The sequence below is a fragment of the Talpa europaea genome (genome assembly GCF_964194135.1).
Source record: "Talpa europaea genome assembly, chromosome: 4".
In the NCBI taxonomy this organism is placed as follows: Eukaryota; Metazoa; Chordata; class Mammalia; order Eulipotyphla; family Talpidae; genus Talpa; species Talpa europaea.
The window spans coordinates 32,816,407-32,838,587 of record NC_140070.1 but is presented as its reverse complement, the minus strand read 5'-3'; the positions used below and the strand labels follow the sequence as shown (position 1 = coordinate 32,838,587).

The 22,181-nt window shown below is 37.8% G+C and overlaps 1 protein-coding gene across 1 annotated transcript; it reads right to left on the bottom strand.

Moving 5' to 3' along the window:
* Positions 1–1,168: 1,168 nt before the first annotated feature.
* On the bottom strand, positions 1,169–13,811 carry IDO1 (indoleamine 2,3-dioxygenase 1; the record flags this gene model as incomplete). Its single annotated transcript, XM_084232588.1, has 10 exons — positions 1,169–1,512; positions 2,522–2,667; positions 3,081–3,132; positions 4,158–4,275; positions 4,796–4,895; positions 7,684–7,698; positions 8,966–9,084; positions 11,602–11,721; positions 12,227–12,322; positions 13,713–13,811. 10 exons carry the CDS (start codon positions 13,809–13,811, stop codon positions 1,169–1,171), a joined length of 1,209 nt encoding a protein of 402 aa, XP_084088714.1.
* Between the last annotated feature and the right edge of the window lie 8,370 nt (positions 13,812–22,181).

Below are 22,181 nucleotides of genomic sequence, written 5' to 3'. Positions count from 1 at the left end.
CGGGTAGGACTCATTTAAAACTTTGTCTCCCACTTTTCTCCCTGAGCTGTACATTTTCTCATTTCCCCTTCCCTTGTAAATAAACCTTTTATTAACCTTTCGCGTGTGCCTGCAGTAGAGCATTGATAAGTCCTTTTAAGTGCGCGGGTGAGGACCCACAGTCAGGCACCCCGTTTTGTATCAGGGTTGCTCTACAACACTGTGACAATGGCTCATATCAAAAAGATCAGAACAAAAACACATGTTGGTGGAGAAAAAGGAACATTCACATATTGTTAGTTGAAATGTAGACTGGCCCAACCTATATGCAAAAGAGCATGGAGGTTTCTCAAAATACAAAAATTGTTCTACCATGTGTTCTAGCAATTCCACTTCTAGATATCTACCCAAAGAATTAAGAAAACTGAAATTATATATGCAGCACTATGTTCATTTCAGTACTATTTATAGTAGCTAAGGTATAGAGTCAACCTAAGTACTAAGGTATAGAGTCAACCTAAGTACTCAAGGGCAGATGAGCTGATTAAGAAAATATGATACAAATACATAATGCAAAACCATTCAGCTATAAAAAAAAAAGATGAAATCTTGTCATTTGTGACAACATGGATGGAACTGGAGGGAATTAGGCTAAGTGAAATAAGAAGAAAAGGCAAATACAGGATTTCATCCATATGTGGCATATAGGAAAAACAAAATAAAGGAACAGACAAAACCAAAACAAAAACCCTAGAAATCTGATGGTAGAATTGAGAGCAACAAGGGGAGGAGAAAGGTGTGGACCAAAGGAGAAAGGTGTGGACCAGTGGACTGTGGTGGAGACGAGGGGTGTCTTCGTGGTGGTGTGCTGTGTAACACACATCTGAAGAGGGTGATACAATACCTCTGAATTGTATACAGTGTTTAAACCAATTTTAACTAAATAAAAAAAATACCAAAAAATGCGGTGTGCCTGAGATCCTCAGTTTATTATGTAGCAAGAAAACATACAATCGAATAGGAAATTTGAAAGACTTCTTATTGCTGTAGAGAACATATAGGAGTATATCAGAGATTTTGAAGGATTGCAGTGTGGAATAGGTATCACACAGAAAAGCATTTAATTATAGCTGGATCAAAGGACTTCTAAATCTCTTGCTGTGCCCTTGTTTGGTTTGCATTAATATCACTACAATAGGAAATGCTGAGTTCTGTTTTTAACAGTCTTTAGGAAATCCATGATATTGGTGCCTCCAGTGCCCCTATTTTCTGCTGCTTCTGACTCTTCTGCTGTTTGGTTTTTCTGGGACTGCTGGCGTGCAGGGGTCACGATGTACTTACATACTATAGCCAAATGGTAGTTTCTTAAGGCAACCATGGCACTCACACACTTATTATAACAGTCCTTAAGGTTAGCATCATTTTTTGACTTGATAAACTCACGAACTGAGGGCTCTGACTCTAATGAGCGAAGAAAGTTCCTGTGAGCTGGTGGCATGTATGTTCTCATGTCCTGGAGGAATTTAGAAGATTCTAAAAGAACATGAGAAAGATGAGTTAATAGAGAGGCCAAGCATCTCCCCAGTCCAGAGGAGAAGGGCAGAGTGAGGGCATAGTGAGTGGGCAGTAACAGGTCTACATAGCATACATAACAATATAACATGAGGCCATGAGTTCACAACTATCCTATTAGAAGGCTATTAGTCTTATTGTTAGTAAAGAGAATTTTAAAATACAATTACTTTTGAAAGCCAGTTGAGTGACTCTTTTGTAGTAAATTTTTTTTTTTGCCTCATTTCTTATTTTCCTACTGTATTTGTCCTTCTAGGAATCTAATTATACAGACAGAGTATATAATATAATCTATACTTAACAGATCAGGACACTGAGTCAAAAAGAGTTTAAGATATTTTTAAATAAGTGACAACTATGAAGCAAGCATATTTTCATCCAGCTAGAAGTTCCCGCCATTGACTGTGCAATATATAAGTTTAAGAAAACAGAAAAGAAAAAAGAAGTTTCTTCCTCTGGCCCCTCTAAACCTTTTGAAGGAGCCAATGACAATGGTTAGGCTTTAAGCCTTGGTGCCAGCACTGACCCTGGGCCACTGGGGCAGCAGGATGGCTTAACCAGAACAATATCAAGTCTCACATCATCATTAAGGGCTCTACCTTCCCAACTTCAGCTCATAGTCCTATCTCATTTGCAGGTGATTATTTTTTTCTGAATCTGATCGTATATTTCAGAACATGTGACATTGGCTTCAGTCAGGTCTTATGTACACACTCATATGCCCAAATCACGAGGGTGACAAACTTTGAGTTTTGGCTTCAGTGTTTTCTAGCTGGTTAACAGTCACTTAATCTCCTTGAGTTTTTGTTTCTTTATCTGTAAAATGGGATGATGGCAACATAATCAAGTCTCTAATTATTCTCCTAAAGCATGAGATAAGATAAGGGGAGGTATTGAGGTGAAGGTACTTTTTAGAAATTAAAATGCTATTGTATTAACACAGGTGATGATGATTGTCATTTCCACTCACCTCCATCTTGATGCTGGATGCCCAGAAGAACATCAAAGCACTGAAAGAGGCTGCTTTGGGCTGCACTGCCGCCTGCATATGCCTGAGGGGTGTCCCAGACTCCCTCATACAGCAGACCCTCTGGCATCTGGGAGTTGCCTTTCCAACTAGGTGAGAAAGGAATGAATAATCATTATTGGGATTAACAGTCAAATTTCAGATATAAATTCTTACCAATAAGAATGAATGTAAGGTAACATGAAATAGACATTTTTTTGTTATTTTTTTTATTGCTCTTCTTCCATACCACCCTTTCCACTAATTTTTATGCATGAAAACAATAAATAAAATGGTTCTAAGCAAAGTTGGCATATGTGTTCTATGAATGAAACCTTAGCAAAGATCATTCCACTCTCTTTAAAAATGATTAGCACTAAATACATAGTGTATTTTAGTCCAGTGTATTAAGGATATAATTTGTTTCTAAACCTGATGGATAGTGGGGAACTTGGAGGGAATTTGATGTGTTCCTTAAATTAATTGTCTGAAAGAAAATGAATTCAAGGCAGATATTACATACCCAGACAAGTATATACGAAGAACATTGAAAAAGTCATTTGGGTCCACATGTACTGTAAAAAGATGAGATGGATTTTATTAAGCAGCATCATAGCTAGAAGGTGGAAACAAAATACTTTAAACAACTGATGGTGAATTTTAGCATAGGCTGCAGGAAGAACATTAGGTCAATCTGTGCAAGAATGGAAAAGCATTAACTCTCCTGCCCTCTCCCAGAGGAACTCCACTCAACTACTGTGTCCACCAAATAGGGTCTACCTTAGAGCTAACAGCTTGGGTTGAAGAATCTGTGTCCACATGCCACTTATTGTCAACAGGTTAATTAAGTCATCATCATTTCTTTAAGTCTACATCATGTGTTTATTGATATAACAAAAACAACTTACGTAAAGAAGCAAGCCCAAACAAAAAGGAAAACAGAAAGAGAAAACCCAGTAGCATTATAAATCACATCCCTGGGATTTGTTTCCCAAAGCTTGTTAATAATGTCTTTATTTGAAAGTCAATCTTCTTGCCAAGGACAAGTCAGCAGTGACTCAAAGCCCAGCATGAAAGTCACATACCCTATTTAGGTTGTTCAGTAGGACAAATTTACTTTTGCAAACCCTTATTATTTCCTTTTTTGGTTATTGTTGTTTTCTAGCTGTTAAGTTTGCTATAACTTCTGAGCTCAATGGCTTTTGTATGATGTTTCTTAGTTAACTTGTGAAAGAAGAATTTATATGTGTATCTAACAAAAACTATGTTTTTCAAGGACTCAAAACAATCTACACAGTTGGCAAGTTTTTCCATGATTTCTAGTGGGAACCAAGGACATTTCTTAGAGTTAAATAACTAGTTTGAAATTCTGACATCTCTGTGTACCACCTATGTAACTGTAGGTCATTTATCTTATCTTATGCAAATTTAGGTTCTCATATTTATAAAATGGATAAAATGATCTTACCTTGTGGAAAGCATGATTCAGTGATAAATGTAATAATATTATATGCTTCTCTCTTGTAAACAAATCCACACCTTACATAATCAGAAGCATTTGATGGTCTGCCTATAATACCACGTGGCTAACAATACTTGCCATGAATTTGCTTAAACGTTTCAAGGGCTTTGTCCAGACAAGAAGCTACATCACACAGAGCCTTTTGTAAAGTTTCACAGTCCTCCTGTTGCAGTGCATGGTATATAGTGGGAATTACCTTAAAAAAAAAAAAAAAAAGACACAAGATTTCCTCTCACTTAGCATTGTCATAAAATAAAGTTCTCCTAAGTCTTAATGCCTGAACTAAATTTAGTCTTTCCATCTATGAGTAATCTCTAATTGTTTGACTAATTGCCTGATATTTAATCAAACTTGGATTTGTTTTATTTGTTATTTACGTATGTTTATATAGTTTTATATATTTATATTTCTAATGGTCAGAACCACTATATATCTCATTATGTGATATAATAATAAAGTATATTGAACATATTTCTCTTTTATTGAGACTTCACATTAGATTCTAAATATATGGCTCCAACATTTTATATTTTAGGTGATACACAAAAATAAATAAAATATTTATTTTTAGCAAATGACCCACTACATCTAATTAAATCAGTGCTGTATATAGTCAGGATAAATTTTTTTCCTTGCTTAATATAACAGTTAGTTATTAAATGATTGCTCTGCTTACATGAAACAAGATATAGATTTTACACTATCAATAGACATACTTTGATTGCAGGAACAGCTGCTATTTCCACCAAGAGGGAAACCAAGAAGAATCCTTTACTGCAATCCCCACCAGGAAACGAGAACAGAATGTCCATATTCCTAAGAAAATCAGAAAATGAAGTTAGGAATGTAGCCAAAATATTGGTATATTTGTTGATTACTTTCTGGTTTTCCAGCATTTTTAAAAAAGATTTATTTATTTATGCATACAAGAACTGGGGTAAAGGGCAGAGGTGTGTGTGTGGGGGTGGGGGGGCTTGGTGGTGAGAGGACTCACCAGAGACAGAGTGGGAAACAGAACAGGAAGATGGACTGAAATACACCGCTGAGGGGCGCAGTGAGCAAGTCAGGAGAGGTCTGCTGCGCCATGTGGGTTGCTCCCTGGACGGCCAGGGATTGAACTCATGCTGCAGTGGCTGTGGAAAGCCCTATAGGCTGCACCCTAACCCCCATGCCACCAGGGAGGCCCCCAAGAATTTTTTTTAAAGATTTATTTATTTACTTATACAAGAACCAGGGTACAGGCCAGATCTGCAGGAGGATGACAGGATTCACTGGAGTCAGAGTGGGGAACAGAACAGGCAGATGGACGAAAGACGCTGCTGAGGGGAGCAGCGGGTGAGATAGGAGAGGTCTGCTTCGCTGTGTGGGAACCTCGCTGGCCTGCAGGGATCGAACCAGCTGCAGAGGATGCGGACAGCTTCACAGCGCTGTGCTCAACCACCTGCGCCACCAGGGCAGGCCCTCCCAAGCATTTTCAACCCTATTTATTTTCAAAATCATTTTGTGGGACAAGTAAACTACCACCATTAAGTCATTAGGGATATTGATATTAGCAAGCTATTGAAGATATCGAAAAACTATGTTATTTTTAAAATTTCTTAAGTAGGCATCACAAACACTTTAGGGCATTTTAAGTGAAATAAAGATTAAATATGCAAGGGACGGGCCTCCCCGGTGGCGCAGCGGTTGAGCACTGGGTTGCGAAGCTGCCCGCAGCCCCTGCGGCGCCAGTTCGATCCCCGGCTGCTCCCTGGCCACCGGAGGAGGGTCCCACATGGCGCACAGACCTCTCCTGCCGCCCACTGCTCCCCTCAGCAGTGTACTTAGGTCCTTCTGCCTGCTCTGCTCCCCGCACTGGCTATGGTGAATTCTCTCACCCTCCCGCGCCTCTGACTGTACCCAGTGCATGTATAAATAAACAAACAAATAAATAAAAAAAATACATGCCTCTTTAAAAAAAATAAAATAAATAAATATGCAAGGGACACATATGGACACATCAGTTGTCTAATACCATATAATTAGTAGTAGATTAAGTTGGGACCTAAAATTCCATTGCAGAACTTGGTTCTAGAATTCCGTTCCAGAACTTAGACTATTACTACTTCCATTATCTCATTTTTTCATACACATATAGAAAATTTTTACAGATATTTGTAAAGTAAAGTTGTTTGCTGAACAAATGCATTCATTGGCCTCTCTGGTGGCCTAGAGGTTAAGTCTCAGTTCTACCACCGCGAAGGCCCACTTTGACAGCCTGAATTCATCTCCAGGCAGGGAGCTACCTCTGTTACGGCGGATCTCTCTTGTTTTACCTGCTGCTCCCCTCAGCAGTGTATTTCAGTCAATCTGCCTGTTCTGTTCCCCATTCTGTCTCTGGTGAATCCTCTCACCCCCCACATCTCTGACCTGCAACCCAGTACTATGCAAAAATAAATAAATAAAATCTTTGAAAAAAAAGTAAATGCATTCATATACATATTTTTATCCGTGAACTTGAATCAATTTCAGGGATTTATATATGCCTCATATCGGAATTCTCTGGAAAGTTCAAATGAATGATTAAATCTCATTTTTTTAAAATTGAAGCTTTGCATTGATGTAAACATAGTCACAATATCAGAATATGAGTTTCATGGTTACTGAATTCATGGTCTCTAAAGTCAGAAAACTGCAGCTTATTTGCTGTATGAAGATATTTGAGCAAGATATTTTAACTGTTTCTGCTTCAATGATCTTAACTGTAAAGTGGGATATAATGTTTCCATTTAATAATCTTCCACTTATTTTAAGATACTGTTTAAAACCCTTTTCTTAGTGAAATGTCCTAAATAACCTTTGGTTAAGTTTATTTCTCCATCCCTTTTCCATACTGTTACTTTCATCACTCATGATTGACCAGCTTCCTTAAGAGAACTGAAGACACCAAAAGTTTTGTCATTTCAAGGTCTTTTTTACTTGTTGCTTCCTCCACTGTGTATACTCTCTTATTTTCCTTCTAGCTAATTCCTACTCACTCTTCAGGACTCAGGTTAAATCGCATGCTGCAGGACTTCCTTCCTCTGTCCCTTTTCTTTGGTTAGAGCACCAGTTCCCTTATCTTCTTACCCCTCCTCTAAATCATACAGTGACTCACATAATTTTTATATATTTCCTTTCCTCCTCCTCTGTAAACTTCACCAGGGAAAATTTATAGCTATGATATTTACCTTTGTTTCCCCAACTGTTATACCCTGTTTAAAATATAACCCAAGAATAATAAGGTCAAAAAGAACAGATTTATGTTTTCACCACTGAGTTGATTAAGTCATAAATACATAGATGTATATGCATTTGTGTTTATGTATATTAATTATACTTACATATATGCAAGTACATTTTTTGTGAGATTAGCTATAACGTTAAGGAGCCACAGTCATGTCACAATGATAGGTGTAATTAAGGACTGGGTTTATGTGCTCTTTAAAGAGTTTAAATTGCTTTATGCCTGAATTCAATAGATCATTTAAAAATGCATTTAGATGATACTGAAAAGCCCACATTCACTTTGAATAGCAAATACTTCTTAGAATAAAACAAAGATCAAAATAGATGAAATACTTACTCATAAGTCATTGGTCTTAGGAAAACAACAACGAAGCAATCAAACAATGAAAAGAGAGAAGAAAACTAAGTTAAAAATCAAATAGTTATAATATTACTTAGATTGCTTTGAATTCTACTGATCTATCTAAGGCAAGATATTGAAAATAAATAGACTATGTTTTTTTTTAATTTATCAAGCAAGCATCACTAACAATTTAGGACATCTTACGTGAAATAAAGATTAAAAATACAAGAGACACATGCATAATGGAACTAGTTATTACTAATAATTACTATCACTACTAATAAATAAAATACTTTCATTTTGCTGTATTACCATGTCTATTAGACTCCTCTGCAGACACATACCCAGAGCCCCATGGCACGGCAATTCTCTTATCCATTTATTGCATCAGAATCCATTGCTAAATGTTTAAGAGTGGACTAGATTCTGAACTAAAAGCCAGTTCAGATCCCTACTACTGAAGATGAGTCGAATTAAACTCAATTAGACGCTTAAATATTAAAATCATAGATTTCCAAAAACATGTTAATCAAGAGAAGCCAGATGACTACATAATCTACAATTTCATTAATATGAAATCCAATAACTGAAATACCTCATTTTAATAAGACAAACCAGAATATATTTGCCTGGGCAGGTAGGGGAGGGAACTGAATGAGAAGAGGCACAAAGCAAGTTTTTTGTTGTGGTAGAAATATTCTGTATGTTGCTTGGAGTTAACGTGTATATATGACAGTAAAATTCATCAGACTGAACAATTAAGTTTTGTGCATTTCCTTGCATTTAATTGTACACCTCTCTCACACGAAAAATACTTTTGTAGTTATAGATACATGAGGTAAAGAAATAATACCTGTATAACAAAGAACAACAGAGAAGAAAGGTGTGCTTCCAAAAATCAAACAAGGGGCCTCCCTGGTGGCACAGGCGATTGAGCGCTGTGCTGTGAAGCTGTTCACGGCCTCTGCAATGCGGGTTCGATCCCGGCCGGCCAGAGAGAATCCCACATCGCGAAGCAGACCTCTCCTGTCTCACCTGCTGCTCCCCTCAGCAGTGTATTTCAGTCAGTCTGCCTGTTCTGTTCCCCGCTCTGTCTCTGGTGAATCCTCTCACCCTCCCGCACATCTAGCCTGTACCCTGGTTCTTGTATAAAAATAAATAAATCTTTAAAGAAAAACAAAAACAAAAAACCCCACAAAAATCAAACCAATGACTAACTCTTTGGATTTAAACAGCATACATTCATTTAATTCCTATCATATTGCTGTTTACATACCCATTGGGATCCTTTTTCTTCCAGTTTGCCAAGACACAGTCAGCATAAATCAGAATAGGAGGCATTCCCAATTTCTCCGAAAGTTTGCAGTAAGGAACAGCAATATTGCGTGGGAGAATCTAATTAAAAGACAATGTTTGCTATTAACCTTTTCGCCTGTTTTCCATGTGTCAAAGCATTAGATGTCCAATATGATGGCACTATGGAACTAAACAAATTGTTAAATGTTCACATTTTAGGTTTTTGTTAATGTGAACATATCTGTTTATAAAGAGAAAACAGAGGTAGAGGTCCAGAGGGAAAAAGGTTATGAATTGTTAACTTTCTAATAATCGGTGAGTTATTTCCAGCCAATCATTCATCCATCCATCCCATGTATAACTGTTAAGAAAGTCCTCTATGCCAGGTACTCTATTTAGTAGCAATAAAAAGAAAAAAAAAAAAAGCTAGTCATTTCTAAAAAAAAAAAAAACAAAGTCCTTTGTAATTAAGACTTGAGTATGAGGGCCTCCCCAGTGGCACAGCAGTTGAGAGCTGGGTTGCGAAGCTGCCCGCAGCCTCTGCTGCGCCTGTTCAATCCCCGGCTGCTCCCCGGCCACCGGAGGAGGGTCCCACATGGCGTGCAGACCTCTCCTGCCACCCCCTGCTCCCCTCAGCAGTGTACTTCGGTCCTTCTGCCTGCTCTGCTCCCCGCTCTGCTCCCTGCTCTGGCTCTGGTGAATTCTCTCACCCTCCCGCACTTCTGACTGTACCCAGTGCTTATAAAAATAAATCTTAAAAAAAAAAAAGACTTTTGAGTATGATATTACCAGATATTCCAGAAACATGAATAAATTGCTGCTCTTTGGGGACAGAGCTGACAAAACTTTTTCCTTCATAGTTTTTTCAGAAAACCTTACCATAGAGTGACATTGATGCTTGACTTTGAAGATTTTCTTTCATCAAAAGGAGGAATCCCCTTTACCCTGAATCTTGAGTAGAATTTTATGAGTAACAGACTCAGAAAAATAACTGAGGAGAAATGGGGGCTGAGATATAATTTCACTCCTCAACTCAACAACTAGTTAAATTTCTATACCTTTTCTGAAGAAGGGTGAGCAAAAGAACTGATATATTCCAATCAATATATTCTGCATAGAAACATAAAACAAGGGTAAACAAAAAAAGACAATCAAAAAATGGGCAGGAGGCCCGAATAAGACAGTTCTTCGCAGAGATTGCTGATAGGCATATGAAAAATATTGGTCATCACTTATCATCAGGGAAATGCAAATCAAAATCACAGTGAGATGCCATCTCACACCTGTGAGAATGACCCATATCAAAAAGTCCAGAACAACAAGTGTTGGTGAGGATGTGGAGAAAAAGCAACATTGTTGGTGGGAATGTAGACTGGTGAAGATCTTATAGAAAACAATATGGATGTTTCTCAAAATATTAAAAATAGATCTACCATATTATCTAGCTATTTCCTTCCTAGGCATATACCCAAAGAATACAAAAATAGTAATTTGAAGAGATATATGCACTCTTATATTCATTGTAGCAGTATTACAATAGCCAAGCTATGGAAGCAACCTAATTGCCCAAGGACAGATGGATGTATTAAGAGTATGAGGTATATGTACATAACACACACACACACACAATGGAAAGCTGCTGCGGTATAAGTTGCATATATATATATATATATATATATATATATATATATATATACTCTTGTCATTTGCAGCAACATTGATGGAGCTGGAAGGGATTATACTAAGCAAAATAACCCAGAAGAAAGATAAAGATTGGATGGTCTCACTCATATGTGGGATATGGAGAAACAAAACAAAGTGTTAGATAACACCAAACCAAAAACAAACCTAGTTGTCTGATTATAAACTGAGGTTCCCAGAGGGTAAGGGGTACGGTGTAAATAAAGGAGTGAGAGACCCCAATGGACCTGGTGAGTGTGGTGTGGTAGCAGACACCTAAAGACATGACATTCTGTATTTCTGTATCATATACGTGTTATAAGTCAATGTTACCTTAATTAAAAATGCATTAAATAAATAACATAAAAAAGACAAGATATTATTTAAATCTAAAAGTATTTACTATTGATGAGAGCAGAGTCAATCTAATATGTTCTATATTGACAAAAGTAAGTCAGTATTAACTAACAACCACAAAATGTTCAAAGACCAAAACTTATTAATAGATAAAAATATTTCATAATTAAATATTTATTGTAGTATCATTTACAATGGTAAAATATTTAAAAACCAGCAATGTATATTTATCAAAGTTTAAATAAAATTTAAGAATTCAGTGAAAGATTATAGTGATTTCAAATGATGACTGGAATGATGGTGCAGTAACTGAAAAATGCTTGCTAATAATTTAAGTGAAAGAACCAGGATATATGTATATACACTGGACAGAACAAATGTGTTATATAAGTAAAAGATTAAAAATCTAAGTGATAACAGCTGACATGTTAAGTCAGTGAAAGATGGTATTTTTTTCTTTTTTTTTTACTACCCAAACTTTACTAAATGTAGTTACAACATGTTTAGAATTCTTTTACATTATATGTGAATTAGATTTAAATTTGCATCACCATAATAAATATTAGAAAATCTCCAAACCTTTCGGATATCCTCATCACCTTTATTCCATACATATGCCATGGTGATATAGCTTAGCACCAGATGTGCAAGGCGCTGAGATTTGTGGCTTCCGAGTCCATCAATTTCGAGTTCTGGTAACTGAGAATAAATGGAGAAGTTGACTCAGATCAATATGGTTGACATTACAACTTTATTTTTTAAAAAATTATTTAGTTATTTATGCATACAAGAATTGGGGTACAGGCCAGAGGTGCAGGGGGTGAGAGGATTCACCAGAGACAGAGTGGGGAACAGAACAGGCCAATTGACTGAAATACACTGCTGAGGAGAGCGATGGACGAGACAGGAGGGGTCTGCTGTTCCATGTGGGTTGCTCCCTGGCCAGGATCAAACTTCTGCTGCAGTGGCTGCAGATAGCTTCACAGTGCTGAGACTTAACTCCTTGTGCCACCAGGGAGGCCAGACATTACAACTTTAAAACCGACTTTAACTATACTTCCAAAATGCCAACAATAATGTAAACCAATGTTACCTCAATTAAAAAAATAATGATTAAATTAAATCTAAAAAATAAAATAAAACCAAGTTTAAAGTATAAAGAAGTAATAAAGTAATAGAAGATAAATATTGTATTTATTCAAACCTTCTCAACTTTTGCCCGTAGTTGGTTAGTTTCAATCAGTTCAGGCAGGTTTTTAGCAATGTTATTCCATTCATCATAAGGGCAAGGTAGCACCTCCTGGGAAAAAAAAAAAAAAAAAACCAGAGAATATTTATTTACTAATAATAGCCATTGTAGAATAGTTTTCCCAGCAATAGTCGTGTTTCACTTTGTGCTAGGTTGCTCTGAGAAACACACTTGAGATTAACCTCCTGTGTATTTCTTGTTCCTCTCTCTGCAGCATTCTCATCTGACTCTCTTTCAAAGTGCACCTCAGGAGTTCCACTAAAATCTTCCTGACTACTACTGTCAACATGAATAGTCCCAATTACAAATCCTAAGGATTATGCTCTCTCACATTACTAAGTAATGTCAGGAGTAAGGAAAGCAAAGCTTAGCAAATTTATGCAACTTGCTTTGTATGTTTAGTTTATTGTGATTAAGACATAACTTTCCAACTTTCAAAAACCCATGCTGTTTTTGAATCTCACTACCTGAAATCAAGGATTTTATTATGCTCTTAATTCTGTATCTTACAGTACCAGGCACAGTACTGGACATAAAGGAAATGCCATAAATGTATGCATATTGATTGCCTGCTTTGATTCTACTATAGATTTACTAGTTTGCCCAGTAAATACCAATGAAATCCAAGTGTTTTCCTAAATATTATTTGTGATCTCATCTCAAAGGAAAGCATGCAAACAAAAGACCTAGGCAATAACTTGAAAAGAGACAGATTGCTGGATAACGCCAACACCCCATTTGCCCTGCCATTCTGCTCCTTTACACTTTCCAGACATGCCCTTGAGGTCATCAATACTTAATTACGAGGACAGAGTTCAAATGGAAAGATAGGGGATATGGTTTTAAACTTCAAAACAAAGTTTATATTATAAATCAGTTATCAAACCAATGGAAAATAAAATTCAAACATTTTCCAAGCCTCAGATAATTAGTAAAAAAAAAAAATGTAGTCCAAACTCTCCCTCTCACTTTAATTTTATACTTGGTAAACATAACTAGCAATATTAATACCAACCAAGTTGTTGATGTGCCATCTCAAAAGCCTAATAAAAATAGAAACATATGTACAATTAAGTTGCAGCTTCAGAGAAAGCAGGATCTTTGAATTGAGCCATTTACTACTCTGCTTTTTCAGATGCCTTCTGAAAATGCAATGTATTAAAACATCTTTTGATTTTTATCGTCCAAGTATTTTGTAAAGATAAAGTGCATCTTTCCATATCACCCTCTATACTTGTATAAAATAAGGAGCACCTTTGAGGCTAAATTTCTAAGTGAACATTTTAAGATAGCTAAGTGAGACCCATGTATTAAAACCATCTCCGATGCTGGCACTGCTCTACCCATTTGTTAATCAAAATTACTCAACCAAATTTGTTCGAGAAAAGTTAACCTGCCCAGGTAAGTATTGATAAGAAAATATTTCAGTTCCCTTTCTTACCAGTGGTTTTCGCAGAGCAAAGCCCACATTTTCATCTATATGAAATTCTTCAAAGATTTTCCACAAGACTTTCTCAGAGGATGCTCCCTCATGTGCCATGGTTGCAGCTTCTTCTTTGGTTCTTTCCAGACTTTGAGAAGTTTCAGGACTCCTATTTATGAAGAGGCTGTGCTATCATTGTTGAACACAACCACGTAGGCAGCCAAAAATGACTTCCACTTTTGGTATAGTTTCATTTTCTACGTTCTTTATCTGTAGTTTGATAAACAATTGAACCACAAAAGCATCAGTGTTCCTAAGAAGAAGAAACTGAAAGGTCATATCCCATATGAAATCTTAATCATGGAGAACATGATTTAATAGGGGAAGTCAGAAGGAGCCTGTTTGGATAGCAAAAATAGGTGACTAGGAAAGAATATTTTTAATTTTCTGGAGCTTTTAAAATTTTGCATTGAAGAAATGAATTTGACCAAAATTAAGTCTAACCTATCATTTAGTTATGACTATCATTGTCTTTCTTTCAAGCTTCCAGGATTCTATAAAAATATTAGTGTCTTGGTTTAGTAACCAAGGAAGCAATCTGTGGTGCGCTTAACTTCGGTGACTCTGAAGTAGAAAGTAACAAAAGCACATGAAGAATTTAGAGAGGTATTTCTCAACTTCCCCATTTTTTTGTACCCAGTCATCTTGTTTGCATTCTCCACGATTGAGTTCTTTCTTCATATTCCTAATACGTCATTTCGAGGAAGTTGTTACCTACACCTCTACTCTGTGATCTGTTGAAACAAGTCTTTCACATTTAGAGACTTTGTAATATATTAAAGAGAAAACACCTTGATAAGTTTCTTTCAAAATATTAACACAGTGTTTAGCAAAAGTTTTCAAGGTGCAAACACAGAATCTATACCACTCCTTTTAATGATCTAAGGGGAAAAAAGAGAAGGAATTAAGTGTTCAGGGCATTAAAAAACAACAACAACAACAACAACAACCAGTTTTGTCTTCCAGCTTGTCAGTAATTGAAATGGCTTTGACTACATTCTAGAATAGTGCTCAGACTACGTTCATTTTTTTATGGTGCTTTCATGAGGCTGATACTTTTGAAATCAGGCCCAAGAAAAGAAAATAAACAAAAAATGTCACGTTGGCTTATCCCATCTATATTTCAACCAAAACGCCAACAAACTATTGAGAATTAGAAGATGTGTTGTTATTCCTTTGACATTTTTTTAAGGGTGTGGCAAAAACAGAGGCATTTGATGAAATTACAGATGCATCTGTCTTGGAAATATCTCTGAGAATTGTTATTTTAAGATCCCTGGCTTGAGAAAACTTTTCCTAGACTCTGCTCAAGCTACCTAATTAGATCTCCCCTGCCTTTAACTGCAGAAACAATAACGCGTACTTGTGTTGCTTTTATCCTTACTTTTTCAATTTTTTCAAATATCAGCCCATCATATTTCTGAAATTGCATTCCCAATTGATACTCAGTCCTCATTCATCTTGATTTTTATTCATCAATAATCACATCTCCTTGAAAATCCCTTTTCATATGGTGTGAGAGGAACATCTTAATCTTCCTATTTTGTTTGGATTCCTTATCTTTTTCTTTAGTTTGTGATGGTATAAAGATTCTAAGTCAGAACTCAGTCTTTTGCTGGATAGTCTCCTAGATTTCAGACTATGTGAATCTGTCACATTGCATTGCCCTTTCAGAGTGTCACAAACTTGAAATCTTGCAGTATGCAGTATTTCATAGCTTTTTTCTTTTACATTTTTCTAATTACTGATGAAATAAATACCTTTTCAAATATGTAAAGGCAAGTTATATTTCTTACTCTATGAAATAATTACTTAAGTTTTGGGGCCAATTCTGATTGCAGATGTTTGTAGCTACTTATTGATCTGTTATTCTTAATATTTTGAATACTAATTCAATTGCATGTTGTAAGCAAATACTTCTCAAATTATCTATAGTTAAGTAGTAACTTAACTATAAAACTAATACTTGTGAAAAATAACAACAAAATTATTTTCAACAAGAATACAATAAAATACTGTTATTTTAAAATATTATATTATTTTTTTATTGAGGCAAGATTTGTTTACAGCACTATGTATGGTAGGTACATACCTCTGCAGATGTGTGTTACCACTCCACTTACGTCCACCACTAAAGCACCCATAATCCTCTACAGTAATCTGTTAGACTCCCTCTCTGCTTTATTCCCCATCCCTCTCCCTCCCCTTTTGTTAGCCTAAAATACTTCATAACAAACTGAAATTTACTTTTCAATGTTTATTTATAAGTAAACATAATTAAAAAAATACAAAAGCTATATTATCAAGTATGTGAATAAACAAGTGTATACCAAGAACAGTCACTATACTAATTTTTTATTGTTACCCAAATGTAAGTAAATACAAATTTAAGAATGGAAGATATTTATTCACACTAAAAGTCTTTAAACACTCTTGAATGTTATTTCATTCAATATTTAAATTTCATGTGGAAAAAGTATTTCATAGGTATATATTTTATATATAGGAAAGTACATGGAGTAGAAATTTATGTGGTAAATGTGGTAAATGTGGTAAATTGGTAAATGTGGTAAATGTGGTAAATTTATGTGGTAAATGCAGGAGAAATACTCCTTTGTGGGGTCTTTTAGGGTAATCCCAATAAAGCTGTGGAAATTACATTCTGAGAGGCACACAATATTAAAGAATTTATTATACTCACAGATTCTAGGGATGAAGCACCACAGGCCCAGAAGGAGACATGAAGACACAAAAGGCCCATTGTTTGGCCACAGCAGGCAAGAAGAAAACAGAACAAGCAACTGTGGGCAAGTGCCTTTGTTGAGAGCAGCATGGGTGTGGTAACTTGTAGTACATGGCAAATTTTACATTGGATAATTTGAATGTAATTGAGTCAACATGGAGAAGAGAAAAGGAGTATTGTGGGGAAGTTATCATGATACTTACTGCTTGAACATATCCTGGGAATAAGTACCAACAATGAGTAATAAAAGTCCCAAACAGTAGGGTGGATGCTGACACACAGATAGTAATAAGGGCAACAATTGGCAGCATTCTATTATAAGATTGATATTTTACCATCTTCTAGATTAGTATAAAGATCATTTCCATCACTTGGAATGTTCCCTTTACATAAAAATATTAAATTCCTAATGATCATTCATTATTACTGTTGTTCAAAAAATATTTCCTGTAACTATTTCCTGCAATTGAAAAATCTTTTCTCCTTTGATAGTACTTCTTTTCCCCCTCTCTTAAACAACAGCTGTAGATTGTAGATGGCATCTTGGTTCATGTGTCGCAAACAGCAATATCCTCAATAACCAAAAATCAACAAAGCAGATTAGATAAAGAGAATTAGGAGTATGTGTACTCTTAAACATTGACAAGACATAGCCTATTGAAAAGAGAGAGCTTCCACTCAGCTTACTTCTTATTTATTACTTTACATGCTCTTAGGGTTCTCCTGATTTTTCTTTTATTGCAAATATTTATTAATTAGCGCATACAAGAACTGGGGTACAGGCCAGAGGTGTGGGGGGTGAAAGGACTCACCAGAGACAGAGTGGGGAACAGAACAGACAGACTGACTGAAACACACTGCTGAGGGGAGCAGTGGACAAGACAGGAGAGGTCCGCTGCACCACGTGGGTCATCTCCCTGGCTAGGGATCAAACTCATGCTGCAGTGACTGCAGATAGCTTCATAGTGCTGTGTCTTAACGGCTTGCACTACCAGGGAGGCCTGCTTCTGATTTTTTTTTTTTAAGATTTATTTATTTATTTATACAAGCACTGGGTACAGTTAGAAGCACGGGAGGGTGAGAGAATTCACCAGAGTCAGAGCGGAGAGTAGAGCAGGCAGACTAACGAAGTACACTGCTGAGGGGAGCAGTGGGTGGCAGGAGAGGTCTGCGTGCCATTTGGGACCCTCACCTGGTGGCTGGGGATCGAACCTGCACTGCACAGGCTGTGGGAAGCTTCACAACCCAGTGCTCAACCACTGTGCCACTGGAGAGGCCCTGATTTTTTTTTTTTTAATACAAGAACTGGGGTACAGGTTAGAAGCGCGGGAGGGTAAGAGAATTCACCAGAGCCAGAGCAGGGAGCAGAACAGGCAGACGGACCGAAGACACTGCTGAGGGGAGCAGCGGGCGAGGCAGGAGAGGTGGGGTTCTCCCTGGCCGGTGGGGAATCGAACTGTTGTAGAGCAACCCCGATATTATACTGCGAGTCCTGCAGAACTAGTGCGCTTATGGTGACCAACGCAAGGAATGTTACTTTGGGCTGGTCAACCGTGGGTGTAACTTGGAAACCACGCTGGGCGCCAAACTGTTGTAGAGCAACCCCGATACAAAATGGGGTGCCTGACTGTGGGTCCTCACCAGTGTGCTTAAAAGGACTTATCAATGCTCTACTGCAGGCACACGCGAAAGGTTAATAAAAGGTTTATTTACAAGGGAAGGGGAAATGAGGAAATGTACAGCTCAGGGAGAAAAGTGGGAGACAAAGTTTTAAATGAGTCCTACCCAATCCGCTGATCAGGAATCCCAAATGGCGCTCTGAGAGCTGGCCGCAAGCCGTGATGCAGGGAGGCGAGTGATAGCGAGCCAGCCCAAGGCCCACGTGTTTGGTTTTTATACCCAACCTGACTGCTTAACTCTGTTAGGGGGAAATGATGTCCTGAGTTAATCCCATACAGGCTTTGTGGACCCCACCCCCACTCCAGACTAAAGCCATCAAGACTTTGGGAAAGACAAATCCCATCACCACCAAAGGGAGGGTGGCTGGGACCTGAGGGTGGAGTTGGGTAGCCAGGTTGGATATAAAAACCAAACACGTGGGCCTTGGGCTCTCTCTGGCTCGCGATCGCTGGCCTCCTGGCTTCACCACTCCTGGCTGGCGGCCAACAGCAGTAGAGCATTGATAAGTCCTTTTAAGCGCGCGGGTGAGGACCCACAGTCAGGCACCCCATTTTGTATCGGGGTTGCTCTACAACAACTCCACCCTCAGGTCCCAGCCACCCTCCCTTTGGTGGTGATGGGATTTGTCTTTCCCGATGTCCTGATGGCTTTAGTCTGGAGTGGGGTGGCGTCCACAAAGCCTATATGGGATTAGCTCAGGACATTCTTTCCCCCTAACAGAACCAGTGCTGCAGATGCTGCGCACAGCTTCGCAGCGCGGCGCTTAACCACTGGGCCACCAGGGAGGCCCTGCTCCTTATTTTTCAGTGTCTCACAAATGAAAACAAAATAACATTGAGGCTCTGGTGGAATATCAGAATTTGAACAAAACAAATGATAAACTTGAATTTTTCTTTTATGTCTGTTACTTTAAAAAAATGTTTTGTATTCCAAGTGTAAGGAACATGGGTTAAATCAGGCTTTTTTCCTGCTTTCTGGACATCCAGCAAACAACAGATAGACATGGACAGTAACCTTGAAAGTGTCCTGCATGTATGACAATGTATCAGTTATGTTTTCAACTTTCCCAAGGCCTTCCTGACATACTCCAAACAACATCAGTAACCTTGAAAGTACCTGGCATGAGCAAAAATGTATCAGTTATGTAACCATGAGCACATACCAGGTCCTGTGCCGGCTTTGCTCTCCTACAGTATATAAGAAAGTAGATCAGGGCCTCCCCGGTGGCGCAGCGGTTGAGCGCTGGGTTGCAAAGCCGCCCGCAGCCTCTGCGGCGCCGGTTCGATCCCCGGATGCTCCCCGGCCACCGGAGGAGGGTCCCACATGGCGCGCAGACCTCTCCTGCCGCCCACTGTTCCCCTCAGCAGTGTACTTCGGTCCTTCTGCCTGCTCTGCTCCCTGCTCTGGCTCTGGTGAATTCTCTCACCCTCCCGCACTTCTGACTGTACCCAGCGCATGTATAAACAAAACAAAACAAACAAATAAATAAAACATGACTCTATAAAAAAATAAATAAAAAAGAAAGTAGATCATCTTGTTGGGGGGGCACCCCTTGTTGGCGGGTAAAAGGCAGAGAGGGGTTAGGACTGCTAGCCTGCCTCCCTGACTGCTGGTCTGCCTGTGTATCCAATCCCCTGCTGAATTAGTGTGCCAATTTACAAAATTGATTTATTATTTCTAATATTCTTTCAATGGAGTATTTAGGGTTAATATGTATATTATTATGCCATCTGCAAATAGTGATTGTTTCATTTCTTACCCACTTTGATATTTGTATATCATTCTTGTGCTTAATTGTCCTAGCTAGGACTTTTTTTTTTTTTTAAGATTTATCCATTTATGCGTACAAGAGCCAGGGCACAGGCCAGAGATGTGAGGGGGTGAAAGGACTCACCAGAGACAGAGTGAGGAACAGAACAGGCAGATCGACTGAAGCATACTGCTGAGGAGAGCAGCGGGCAAGTCTGGAGAGGTCTGCTGTGCCATGTGGGTTGTTCCATGGTCGGCCGGGGATTGAACACATGTTGCAGAGGCTGTGGATTGCTTTATGGTGCGGTGCTCAACCCCTTGCAGCATAAGGAAGGCCCTAGCTAGGACTTTAAATCTATGTCGAGGAGCAGTATCAAAAGTGGACATCTTGTACCCGATCTTAGAAACTTCTGTTTTTCACCATTGAGTATGATGTAATCTGTGTTTGTCATATATGACTTATGACTTTTATTATGTTGAAGTAAGTAGTTCTCTCCCCACGTATTAATAATTTTTTTATCACAAATGAATGTTGGTTCATATCAAATGCTTTCTCTGTATCTATTGATATAACTGTAGGATTTTTATGTTATCTTTTGTTGATATGGTGAGTGACATTAGTTCTTTGAAGTACTGTTTTTACTGGTAGACTGTGTCCTCATTTTCAGCTTCCTTGGGTATTTTTTAATTTCTAATTTGATTTCCTCATAACCCAATTATCGTTCACTAGTATGTTGTTCAGTGTCCAGATAGTACAGGTTTTTTTTCCTGCTTTCCTTATGTGGTTGATTTCTAGTTTGACACCACCATGATGATTTCAATCTTCATGAATTAATTCTAACTTGTTTTGTGACCCAATCTGTGGACTATCTTTCCAGACAGGTCCATATGACCTAGACCAGATGAGCACTTAGCTTTGGGGGGTTTCACTGCACTAGTCATGTCTTTAAGGATATCTGGTTTTATTCTTCATTTCAGGTGATTGTTTCCTTACTGATTTGTGAAGATGAAAGTGAGTGTTGATGTCCCTTACTACTATAGTGTTACTGTCAATTCTGTTTCTCAGTTTTCTAATAGTTGCCTTTTATGTGTTGATACACATATAAGGAGACACACACACATTTTAGTTGCCATGTCTTCTTCACATATTGATATCTTATCATTACATAATATCCGTCCCTGTCTCTTTTTATTTGTGTTAGAATGGACCTCCCTGCCTATTTTGGAGTGTAGGATTTGTTTTCCACCATTTACTTTGTGTCTATGTTTATTTTGTAATTTAGATTGATCTCCTGGAGATAACAGGAAGTTGAGTTTTCTTATCCAACTACTTAATCTGTGCCTTTTTATTGGTAACTTTAATTCCTTTACATTTAGGGTTATCATAGATATATGAGAATTTGCTGCTGCCACTTTTTCTAATTTTCTAGTTCTCTCTGATTCATTATTTGATTTTTAAAATAGATTTTCTTCTCTTTAATTTAGATAAGAGAAGCCTTTCAATATTTCTTGTAGGGGAGGTGTTGTGTTTTCAAATTCCTTCATCTTTTGCTCGTCTGGGGAGACTTATTTCTCTCTCATATCTGAAACAGTTTCCTGAAGGGTATAATATTCTTGATTGTAAGTTTTTATCTTTAGGTATTTTGAATATGTTATTCCATTCTTTCCTTGATTCTAGGCTTTATTCTGAGAAGTCTGACAGAACTCCAATGGGAGTACATTTTCATGTTACCTGCTTTTTTTCCACCAGCTGCCGTTAATATTCTTTTTTTTCCCCTCTTGCTGCCCTAGAAACCCTCTGATTGGATCCTGCAACGTTGTGTCAATTGTGCCCTAAGTGGCATTCAGATGAAGTTGAATTGGTCAAGCTCAGCCCTCATTCTAGAGCCCAATTCATAGCCAGGGGTGCAAAACTGCTATATTTTCACTTCTTGGGTGGGAGGCATGCTTGATCTTACACCAAGGCTCATTGAGTAAATAATTTCCCCTAATGTAGAAAAGGAGTAAAAGGGTAGACAGTTCCCAAAATAACAAATGCCCTGTGTTCACCAATTAAGTCTTAGGCACTGTGCTGGACTTCAGAGATAAGACTGAGTCATGATCCTAAAGGAACTGATAATGAAATTTGAAAAAGTCATTTAATGGGATAGCTTCCCACTCCTGGTCATTATAATAATATTTAATAGTATGTAAAAAGGTGCCACTGAATTCCACTGAGGGAGTGACTAACTCCCCAGACAGAGGAAAGGACACAG